This window comes from Athene noctua, chromosome 12 (genome assembly GCF_965140245.1).
Source record: "Athene noctua chromosome 12, bAthNoc1.hap1.1, whole genome shotgun sequence".
Lineage (NCBI taxonomy): Eukaryota > Metazoa > Chordata > Aves > Strigiformes > Strigidae > Athene > Athene noctua.
This window is the reverse complement of record NC_134048.1, coordinates 3,579,273-3,591,311: the sequence shown is the minus strand read 5'-3', so window position 1 is coordinate 3,591,311 and position 12,039 is coordinate 3,579,273. Positions and strand designations below refer to the sequence as shown.

The 12,039-nt window shown below is 56.7% G+C and overlaps 1 protein-coding gene across 1 annotated transcript; it reads right to left on the bottom strand.

Moving 5' to 3' along the window:
* Window positions 1-177: 177 nt before the first annotated feature.
* Window positions 178-3,169, bottom strand: LOC141965182 (protocadherin alpha-2-like). Its single transcript, XM_074916369.1, has one exon. It carries the CDS (start codon window positions 3,111-3,113, stop codon window positions 510-512), a length of 2,604 nt encoding a protein of 867 aa, XP_074772470.1. The 5' UTR covers window positions 3,114-3,169; the 3' UTR covers window positions 178-509.
* Window positions 3,170-12,039: the final 8,870 nt, after the last annotated feature.

The window sequence follows — 12,039 nt, the reverse complement described above, 5'->3', positions numbered from 1 at the left end:
CTGGGACACACGTTCTCAAGACAGACACATCGTCTCCCATTCTTGTCTTCTGCTGATATGCAGAGGGAACCCAACAATGAGATGAGAGACGAGGAGAGGGAACAACAGGAAACCAAATCTGATACCAGCCCACTCAGCAGCGGTAAGAAGAGAGTACATAGTGCCTGGGGACCATCACCACCACAGCCGGCGTGTCCCGCTCTCCTTCAGCAAGCTCGGGGGCAAATGCCACACAGCAGCAAGCAGGAGCGTCCCCAGACCCCACGTCGTGGCACCTCTCCCCGCAAGCGGCAGTGACTTTACTGACCGGGACAGCAACTGCCCCCCGCAACAGCAAAGCCCAGCGGAGGGCGGGAACAGCTGCTGCTGGGGGCGGCAACACCTTCACTTCCCCCCGCAGCCCCAGCAAGAGCCCAGGGGCTCCGGGGAGGACGCGAGGGCAGATGCCAAGGTGCCACCACCACCCTTCAGCCCCCGCCACGCACCCACCGCCCGCAGGCCCCGCGGGCTCAGCCCGGCTCCCACCAGCGCCTGCCCACGGGACGCGCCAGAAGGGCGGCAGCGGGCAAGGGGCGTCGCGGGAAGGGCCGGCAGGCGAGAGAGGGAGGCACGGAGGGACAGAGGGACGGAGGAAGAGACGGAGGGAGGGGAGGGCCACTGACCGTGTCCAGCAGAGCGGGCGGCTGCGGCTGCGTCTCCTTCGCCGCGGGGCCGGGCGGCGGCGGCACGTTGGGGCTGAAAACCATCAGGTCGCTCTTGCCCGCGCCGTCCGCCACGCACAGGCTCCGGCTCTGCCGCTGCGAGTACGACCAGCTCCCCACTTCGCTGGCGCACACCAGCGTCGCCGGCCCGGGCCCCGACAGCACGGCCGCCCGCGGCGCCCACCGCGACGCCCCGTACAGCACCACCGCCAGCAGGAACAGGCTCGACACCGCGCAGATAGCCACCACCAGCCACACGTTCGTCGTCGCCGCCGCCGCCGGGCCGCCCTCCGCCGCCCGCAGCCCCGGCCCCGACGCCGCCGAGGACGAGCCCGCGGCCGCCAGCGCCGCCTCGGCGCCCTCCACCAGCGACACGCTCAGCGTGGCCGTGGCCGAGCGCGCCGGCTCCCCGTGGTCCCGCACCACGATCACCAGCCTCTGCCGCGGGCCGTCCGCCTCCTCCAGCGCCCGCGCCGTGCTCACCTCGCCGCTGTACAGCCCCACGCGGAACGGGCCCTTCCCCCGCGGCTCCCACAGCTCGTAGCGCAGCCACGCGTTGTAGCCCGAGTCCGCGTCCACCGCGCGGATCTTCGCCACCACCTGCCCCGCCGGCGCCCCCCACGCCGCCCACGCCCACCACGCCCCCGAGCCCGGCCCCGACGCCGCCGAGCCCGCGGCCCCGGGCCCCGGCCCGCCGCCGGCTGCCGGCAGCAGCGCCGGCGCGTTGTCGTTCTCGTCCACCACGAAGAGCTGCACCGTGGCGTTGCCGCACAGCGGCGGCTCCCCCGCGTCCACCGCCCGCACCTCGAACTGCAGCACCTGCACCTCCTCGTAGTCCAGGGGCTGCAGCGCCCGCAGCCGCCCGCTCTCCGCGTCCACCGACACGTAGCTCGACGCCGCCCGCCACCCGCCGCCCGGGGCCGCGCCCCCGCCGCCGCCCTCCCACACCGAGTAGCTCACGCGCCCGTTGCCCGCCTCGTCCGGGTCCCGCGCCCACAGCCGCGCCAGCTCCGCGCCCGCCGCGTTGTTCTCCCGCGCCAGCACCGTGTACACGGCCTGCGCGAACGCCGGCGCGTTGTCGTTCACGTCCGACACCGGCACCCGCACCCCGCGGCTGGCGCGCAGCGGCGGCGCCCCGCCGTCCTCCGCACGCACCTCCACCTCGTACTCCGACACCCGCTCCCGGTCCAGCGCCTCCCGCAGCACCAGCGAGTACGAGCCCGCGAACGTCGCCACCAGCCCGAACGGCGCCGCCGGCCACACCGCGCAGCGCACCCGCCCGTTCGCCCCCGAGTCCCGGTCCGACACGCTCAGCAGCGCCACCACCGTCCCCACCGCCGCGTCCTCCGGCACCGGCACCGACAGCGACGTCACCCACACCTCGGGCGCGTTGTCGTTCACGTCCAGCACCTCCACCACCACCTTGCAGTGACCCGACAGCGGCGGCGTCCCCTTGTCTGTCGCTTCGATTTGTATCTCGTATGACCGGGCGTCTTCATAGTCCAGAGCGCCCGTCAGACGGATCTCCCCAGTCTTCGGATTTAACAGGAAAATGTTTAATCCCTTTTCAGGAAAAGTACTGATCACACTGAACGTCATTTCGCCGTTGCTACCCACGTCCGGATCCGTGACGTTCACCGAGGCCACCAGCGTCCCCTCTGCAGCGCTCTCCGGCAGCTGCACTTTATACACCGACTGGTTGAACTGGGGCGCGTTGTCGTTGGCGTCCAGCACCGACACCACCAGCTCCATCGTGCCCGACAGCGACGGCCGGCCCCCGTCACTCGCCGTCAACACCAGACGGTGCACGGGCACCGACTCCCGGTCAAGTGGTTTCGCGAGCACCAGAAACAGGGATTCGCGGTATTCTACACTGCGCTGCAAATCCAGGGAGAAGTGCTCGCTGGGGCTGAGGCTGTAGGAGAGCTGCGCGTTGGCGCCGATATCCGCATCCGACGCGCCCTCCAGCGGGAACCGCGATCCCGGCAGCGTGGTGAATTCCGCGATGCTGAGGTTTCTGCGGGCGGCGGGGAAGAGCGGGGCGTTGTCGTTGATGTCGGTGACCTCCAGCTCCACGTGGAAGACGCGCAGCGGCCGCTCCACCAGCACCTCCAGGCGCAGGGCGCACGGCGCGCTCTTCCCGCACAGCTCCTCCCGGTCCAGCCGCGAGCTCACCACCAGCGCCCCGCTCGCCCCGCTCACCTCCACGCTCGCCCGCCGGCCCTGCGCCACCAGCCGCAGCCGCCGCGCCTCCGCCTCGCCCGCCTCCAGGCCCAGGTCCTGCGCCAGCCGGCCCACCACCGTCCCGGCCTTGGCTTCCTCCGGCACCGAGTAGCGCACCTGCCCGCCGCCCAGCGCCCAGGCCGCCGCCAGCACCAGCACCCGCACCGCGGGCCCCCCGCACACGCCCATCGCCGCCGCCGGCACCCGCCCGGGCCCCGCACGGCTCCCCGCCGCCGCCCGCACGCCCCGGCTCTCCTGCCCGCCCCGCGCCGCCCCCCCGCGCTCACAGCCGGGCTCTCCGCCGCACCGGGGCGGAGCCGCCCTGACCGAGCCGCCGTTTCTGAGCCTGCAGCGACACCGTGTGCTGCTCCGCCGCAGGTCGGTACGTGCCGGTCATCTCCTTTGCGCTTCCATTCTCATCCTCTGTGTCGTTGTCCGTCCTCCCTTCCTTCCTTCCTGACTTGATTTTTACTTGCGCAGTGTCAGTCCTTCCTTTGGTTTTCCTTTTCTCCTCCATTTCCTTCTCACATTCTCTTTTTCTCGCCCTTTTTCTCTCTTTCCCTTCCCTTTCCTTCTTTCCCCTGTCACAGTTTCGTCTACCCTCCTCTTTCCATCCTGGTCTCTTCTGTGCTTCTTCTTTACCAACATTTTCCCCAAATACCTACGCCATGCTCGCAATAAACCATGGACAAGTCCCGCGGAAAGAGCTCTCCTTCCTCTTCCTCACCACCCTTCATCAAGCCTTGCCGAGTGCCCCGCAGTACCGAGGATGCCGAGTTCCTCAACTCCATTCTCCATCTCGAGATAACATCAGTGCACGCTGGGAATCTTCCTCAGTCATCTCTTCTTGCTTGCTTGCTTGCAAGGAATCCTTCCTTTCCTTCCTTATATTGCTCCTCCTTTTTTTCTTTCTTCTTTCCTCTCTTCCGTTCTCTCTCTTTTTCTTTTTGCCCTGCTATAACATTTCTTTCTCTGCCCTTCTCTTCTGCTTCCATTCTTGTCTCTTCGTTTCTTCTTCAGCAAAATGTGTTTAAAAATAGCTGCACCATGCTCGCCATGAAGGAGGTACACGCCCTTTAGCAAGATCTCTCCTTCCTCTTCCCCAGCACCTTCCTACTGTCCATGCACCTGCAGCTTCCCCTCCCCTCACGATGAAGGCCACACTCCTCAGCCTCCAGCCCTCTCCGGGACCCGGCAGAAAACACACCAAGGCAATCCCATGGCAAAGAACAGCTCCGCGACATCAGAACGCAAACCAACACCCTCTGAAACACAAGCCCAAGCCCCAGGTACTTCAACATCCAGTAAAACAGGATCCAAACAGTCCCAACAGCCCAGGGCAGTCTCTCCGTCGGGAACTCAAACCCATCTCAGCCCAGCACGACAACCCTCCAGGAAGGCTCACAAAGCACGGGGCAGCCACAGCTCCCCAGCACTCCTCATGTACCTTGGGGAAGAACTGTTCTGCCTGACTCATTTCCCACCTGCGCAAGGAACGTCCAGCTCTTGCTTCCCCTTGCAGGCAGGCAGGCTCTGCCGGGACAACACGGCAAGAACCCCCGTTCCCAGGGGCGTTGGTCCCACGGAATACCTCTCAGCATTAGCATGAGCCACGCATCACACAGCCAAACAAACGCCACCCAGGAAACACCGCGGCTTCTTCAGTGGGAACATCTTCTGGATGCCCAACACATCCACGCCCAGAAACGCATTAAGGTCCCTCCTCCACCTGTCCCGGCTGCCGCCTGCTCCCACCGTGCCTGGAAGCAGCAGCAGAGGAACGAGAGCAGGCAGTGGTGCTTTGCTGCTCCAACCCGACAGGCATTACAACCCAGGCAGCCTTCGCTCGATCCAACAGGAAAATGCCGCAGCTGAGCAGGAACAAAAGCACAGCTGTCTCTCAAACACATCCACTGTAGGTGTGAGCCACTTACCTGGAGCGTCACTGGGTGCTCCTTCAGAAGCAAAATATATTCAGGGGAGGTAAATTGGTTTTAAGGGACATTTTCCCTTTACTTTATCATCAATTTCAGGGGATGCTGGACACAAAAAAATGACTCATCTTCTGCAAATGCTTTGAAAACCCTGGACAGTGTGCACTGCTCCCTCATGCTCTGCTATCACAGGGGAAGCAGGAGGGACACTTGAAACCTAAGGACGTTCTCTCAGCATCAACCTCAGCTCAGGAGACTTGAAAAGCCATTCCACACACTGATGGAAAACTGCCCAAACATCTGCAACCTGACAGCTGCCAGAATTCCATCCTCTGCATCTCTTCCAACACATCGCCAGTGTGAGAGAAGAAAAAACAAACTGGTCGGGTTCTCACTAAGAACAGAGAATAAAAGCAAAGGAACCCCTTCCACTGTACTGAAACGCCAGGTCTGCCAACATCTGGAACACAGAGACGTCTTCTCCCCCTCCCTAGCAAGACTACGGCCAGAGAGATGGCTGAGGAGGCGTTCAGAGAAGGCTGCCAGAGTGATAGAAATTTCAAAGAGCTTCTCTTTGACCAATAACATTCCCCGTCAAAAACAAGGCATTAAAAATGCGTACGGTAGTCATCTGCAAAAGCAGTAATACCACAGACAACAACAGGGTGTGAGGATACGTCTAAATTCTGGACGTCCTGGGAGGATCCCAGTCACGAAGACCCCTGCCCCGGGGCTTTTCTCAAGGTTTCCTCGTGGCATCCTCTATCCTGCGCCGTGGGAAATGGCATCTCCACAGCGTAAGCAAACGTTCCCCAGCCCTTCCCCAGCGACACAGACTCTGTTCTATTCAGCAGCTCCATTTCCCGCAGGCAAGACTCTGGCACACTCCAAGTTACCGTGCCAGTGACACCTGCCCAGGCCCTACTTGTAGCCAGTTGCATGATCATTGCCAAAATGCTCAGATAGTGCTCAGCCCTAAAAACATGCTCATCTCTAAACCTCATTCTATATCTGGCCCAGGCCTTTGCACACCCTCACCTACCCCCGGACGCACAGAGAACACAAGGAGGGATACAAAGCCACACAGCATTCAGAAGGCTCTTCCCAGCTGTGTAAAATTCCCCATCAGATGATTTTTGCCTTTTTAGCAATCTCAGATGGAAACACTACAGAGCTGCACGTTAGAGTTCTTAGGGATTCTATGATGAGGGTTGTGACAGCTCTGATCTCAGTCCACACAGATTTTCTTCTTCAGGAGAACCACTCCAAATGCTGAAACACAAGCACACTCACAATGTCAACTGGGAGGGAGAATTTGTAACACAGTACAACAGAGCTGGGTGCTGTGCAGGGTTTGGCGTGTATCTGCACATGTCAGAATGAGCCATGTGTGACAACAGGACACACCGTCTCTACCGAGGCTGCCTGTGCAAGTGCACAAGTAGGGGAAGTCGAGTGTACAAAGATTACACCCACCTCACCACGGGTCCTCACAAATCCTGCCTGAGGAGGAGCTAGGAAACACCATGACATCAACACATGTAGAAGCTGCTATGGATGCCCACCACTGCACAAGGACAGCGGGCTCAAGTGCTGCCTCCCACAACCCCTTTCCCAAAACAAGGTGTTCATCAGATGACATTCAGCAGTCAGCACCTCACCTCCTCTTACCAACACGTAGCCTACGTCAGGCAGGCACCAGCACAAGGGATTGTCTCAGGTGCGAGCTCTTTATGACCTCAAAAACTCTGTGGGCATTTCAATATCTCAAGATTTAGAAGGCCTCCAGCTTCAGACCCTGAGAGCCTGGGAGTCAATCCTGGCAAGAAGACTCTGTGTCCATCCTGCCTCATCCTTGCCTCCAGGCATCCTTCATTTCCAATCTGTGACATGCATTCTTAAGACAAGCACATCATCTCCCATTCTCGTCTTCTTATGACATGGCCCATGGTCCTCCACAGGATTTCCAGTTCCTGCAGACAAGTCCTCCCACTGCTCATTGTCACCTTTCCCATCAGCACATGGCCTGGCCCTACTCAGTGCCACTGCCGCATTCACCTGCGTGACATGTCACAGTTTCCTTTCACACCTCAGGGCTCACTCCAGCTCTTGTGGACCCTTCCCATAGATCAGAGCACCACAGAAAGACACAGAGATGGTATCACAGAGACAGTGTCCTCCAGACTCTCTGCAGTAAACCCTTCATGTGTGGCAATGCTTCAGCTATCTCAGGTGGAAATGTTATGCACTGGGGAGCAATAATCCTTCTAAAGGTGATGTCGGCACCGCTCTAAATGTCAATGGCACTGGTTTCCTTCTGTGAAATAACAACCCAAACTCTGATGAGAAAAGCACTGTAATGGATGATATCTACTGTGTGGGACAAATTGGTTTGTGGTTTGGTTTGTTTGGGTTTTTACGTGGTTTTTTAATCCATCAAAGGATTTCTCAGTTTTCCTATACCGCGATTAAGAGCTATACTTCCTGCCTCACTTTCCCCCTGCATGATGAATGGCAAGCCCTTGCTTTTCCTTCAGGAAGACATGTACTGCCAGAGCAATGTGGCAAGAACCTGCGTACCCAGGGCCATTGATCCCCACAGAGCACCTCTGCTTCATTAGCATGAGCCACCCAGCACCCATACAAACAAAAGCCTTGAAAGTAACACTACCGAATTTTCACTAAGACCATTCTCAGGGTCCTGAGGGCACTGGCTTCTGGAAAAGTCACAGCAGTCCGGGGAAGTCCCCAGTGACTGGAAGAAGGGAAGCATTGCAGCCATTTTTAAAAATGGTACCAAGGAGGACACGGGGAACTACCAGCCTGTCAGCGTCACCTCTGTGCCTGGAAGCTCATGGAACGGATCCTCCTGGAAGCTACACTCAGGCACCTGGAGGACAGGGAGGCGACTGGAGAAAGCCAGCATGACCTCACCAAAGGCAAGTCTTGCCTGAGCAACGTGGTGGCCCTCTGTGCTGGAGTGACTGCGTCAGGGGACAAGGGAAGAGCTTCAGGTGCCACCTATCTGGGCTTCGGTAAGGACTTGGACATAGTCCCCCACAACATCCTCCTCTCTCAGTTGTAGAGATATGGATTTCACGGATGGACTGTTCAGTCCATGAGAATGGACTGATGAGATGAGAAATTGGCTGGATGGTCACAGCCAGAGGGTAGTGGTCAATGATGTCCAGGTGAAGATCAGTGACAAGTGGTGTCCCTCAGGGGTCCGTATGGGGACCAGTACTGTTTAACGTCTTCATCAGTGACATAGACAGTGGGATCAAGTTCACCCGCAGCAAGTTTGCCAATGACACCAAGCTGAGTGGTGCGGTTGACCTGCCTGAAGGATGGGATGCCATTCAGAGGGACCTGGACAAGCTCAGGAAGTGGGCCCATGCAAAATTCATGAAGTTCAACAAGGCCAAGGGCAAGGTCCCGTACCTGGGTCTGGGCAACGCCCAGTATCAATACAGGCTGTGGGATGAAGGGATTGAGAGCAGCCCGGACAAGAAGGACCTGGGGATACTGGTGGATGAAAAGCTGGACATGAGCCACCAGTGTGCACTTGCAGACCACAAAGCCAACTGTATCCTGGGCTGCATCAAAAGAAACGCAAACAGCAGGTCAAGGGAGGGGATTCTGCCCCTCTACTCCGCTCTGCTGAGACCCCACCTGCAGTGCTGTGTCCAGCTCTCGGGTCCTCAGCACAGGATAGACACAGACCTGCTGGAGTGAGTCCAGTGGAGGATCAAAAATGATCAGGGAATGGAACACCTCTCCTGTGATGACATGCTGAGAGAGTTGGAGTTCTTGACCCTAGAGAAGAGAAGGCTCCAGGCAGATCTTACTGCGGCTTTGCAGTACTTAAAGGGGGCTTATAAGACAGATTCAGAAAGACCTTTTAGTAGAGCCTGTTGCGATAGGACAAGGGGTAAGAGTTTTAAACGGAAAGAGGGCAGATTTAGACTGGGCATAAGGAAGACATTTTTTACAACGAGGATGATGAAACTCTGGAACAGGTGCCCCATAAAGGTGGCGGCTGCCCCCTCCTTGGAAACATTCAAGGTCAGGTTGGATGGGGCCCTGAGCAATCTGATTTAGCTGACGATGCCCCTGCTCATTGCAAAGGGGTTGGACTAGATGAGCTTTAAAGGTCCCTTCCAACCCAAACTGTTCTTCCATTCCCTGGACACCCAACACATCCACTCCAAGGAAAACATCAGGGTCCTTCCTCTACCCGCGCTTGCTGCCACCTGTCCCAGCTGTGCCTGGAAGCAGCAGGAAAGGAATGAGAGTGGGGAGTGGTGCTTTGCTGCTCCAACACAGTCAACATTCAGTCAGTCCAACATAATTACCAGTTACCTCGACTAAACTGGAAAGAGAGTACACCTGTCTCTCAAACACAGTCCCTTCAGGTACGAGCGACTTTCCCAAGTGACCATCACTGGTGGCTTCTTCAGAAAAGAGACCTTTTGAGGACAGGAGAGTTGCTTTCTGGGAAGCTGGACAGAGAAAAACCACTCATGTTTCCCAGACGCTTTGAAATTTCTGTACATGGTGTCATGCTCCCTTATGCACTTCTATCACAGGGGAAGCAGGTGGGGCACCCAAGAGCTAACGATATTCTCACAATGTCACCCTCAGCTCGGTACAGTGCAGAAAACCATCCCCCACACTGATGGCCAACCACCCAATCCTCGGCAACCCAAGAGATGACCAAATTCTGCCCTCTGCATCTCATCCACTAGTACCAACACACTGCCAATGTGAGAGAAGGAAAACCAAAAGAGTGGGAGTTTTGGGTAAGGGCAAAGAAGAAACCCAAGGGATCCCATTCAGTGTATTGAAGCACCAGCTCTGCCAACATCTCCGATATGCAGAGCACTTCTTCCCATCCCAGCAAGAGAGTGAGCAGAGAGATGACCAAGGAGAGCTTCAGAGAAGACTGGCAGCGTGGTGCAAATTTGGAAAAACTTCTGTTTGACCAACAACATTCCAGATCAAAAAGAAACGATCAAAGGCAAATATGGCAACTGTCATCACATCGGGCAGGAATATCGCAAAGAACAAGAGTGCCCTGAGAAATTCAGAACTTCTGGAGGGCCTGAGAGGATCCCAGGCAAGTACCACTGTGCTCGGGGACATTTCTCAAGGTTTTCTGCTGGCATCCTCTATTTCGTGACACGGGGAATAGAACAGCTGAGCAGCTGTTCTCCGATTCTTCCCCAGTGACACAGATCAGGTTCTCTCCAGCATCTCCCTTTCCCTCAGGCAACACTCTTCCCTGCTCAAGGCCACACTCCCCGTGATACATACCCAGGCCCGAGTCACTGCCACTCGGAGCCATCACTGCCACAATACCCACACATTGCTCCAACACAAGAACATGCCCCAGCTCTAAACCCCTCTTTGAGCATGACCCAGGCCTTTGCACATCCTCACCTTCCCTCACAATTGGCACAAGGAATATACGGAGCACTGCAAAGCCACTCTCTGACTCTTAGACTCTTCCCAGCTGCCTGGATGCTTTGTGCCTTCTCAGCAATTTCAAAGAGAAATTGAGTTCTTTCAGATTCTGTGATTAGAGGAGCTGCGACCGCTTCCCATCTCACTGCACCCAGCTCTTATTCTTCAAGAAGACCACACCAAAGGCTGAAGTGCAATTGCACTCAAGGTGTCAACTCAGTGGAAGAATTTGTACCACAGGAAACCAGAGCTGGGCCACTCTGGACGGTTTGGCTTGTCCATCCAGACATCTGAAAGAGCCACATGTGATAAGAGGACACAACATCTCTACCGAGGCCAAGTCTGCAAATGCACACCTCAGCGAAGATGAGTGAACAAAGACTGCACCCACCTCCTCGTGTGCCCTTAAAATCCTGCCTCAGGGTGACCAATGAACCATCATGGCAACATCGATGGCTGTGGAAGCTGCTATGGATGCCCATCACCACACGAGGACAGCAGGCTGAAGCGCTGCCGGAGCTCCCACCACCCCTCTCCCAGAACAAGAGGGAAAAGGTCCATCAGACGGTATTCAGCAGTCGCCATCTCACCAACCCTTATCCAGCACATTCGCTATGTCAGGCAGTCAGCAGCACAAGAGACTGTCTCTGATGCAAGTTCCTCATAACCTCAAAAGCCTCCGAAGGCATTTCAATACCACACACTGTCACAAGATTCAGAAGGCCTCCAAATCCAGACCCTTGGAGCCTGGGAAATGATCCTGGGCAGGAACACTCTGTGTCATTCCTGCCTCACGGTTTTCTCTGGGCAACTGCCACGCCCCACTCTGGCACACGCATTCTCAAGACAACCACATCATCTCCCGTTCTTGTCTTCTTACGACATGGCCCATGGCCTCCCCAAGGATTTCCAGTTCCCACACACAGATTTTCCCACTGCACAAGGTCACCCTTCGCATAAGGACAGGGCCAGGCCCTGCTCAGTGTCTCTGCCACATTCACCTCCACAACCTGCCACAGTTTCCTTTCCCACACGAAGGCTCAACCCGAATTTTGCTTGACCATTCCCGTCCATGACAGCAGCATGAAAAACCACAGAGATGGCATCTCATGGACAATGTCCAGCAAAGTCTCTGCAGCTGACCCTTCAGGTGTGACAATCCTTCAGAAATTTCAAAGGGAAAAATACTACAGCTCTGAGAGCAATACCCTTTGAAGAATTCCTGTCGGGAACACTCCAATGACAAAGCGCACTGATTTCATGCTGAGAGAAACCAACTCACATGTTGATGAGCACACGAGTACAGCGGATGGCATCGACTGTGTAGCTAAATTTGATTGAAGGGGTTTTTTTGTTGTTGAAAAAGGATTTTCAGGGAGTTTTCTAATGCAAATATTGACAGAATATCTGAACACTTCAGTGCACAACAAGCCACCTTGGCAGCCAGCAATGCAACTTCACAACATGGTCAGGGGAATGGGAGAAACAAATATATTTGTCAAAAAGACTCCTATACAGACGAATGAAAGAAGAGGACAGAGAAGGAATCTACAACTCGTAACCACTTCTGTCACCAGTCAGCAAAAGTACAACAGCAGTATATAGTGCCTAGAGAACTATCACCACCACAGCTGGCGTGTCCTGCTCTCCTTCAGCAAGCTCGGGGGCAAATGCCACACAGCAGCAAGCAGGAGCGTCCCCAGACCCCACGTCGT

Excerpts from the sequence above, each read along its gene's own strand:
- LOC141965182 (XM_074916369.1), bottom strand. The coding sequence starts at position 3,113 with ATGGGCGTGTGCGGGGGGCCCGCGGTGCGGGTGCTGGTGCTGGCGGCG.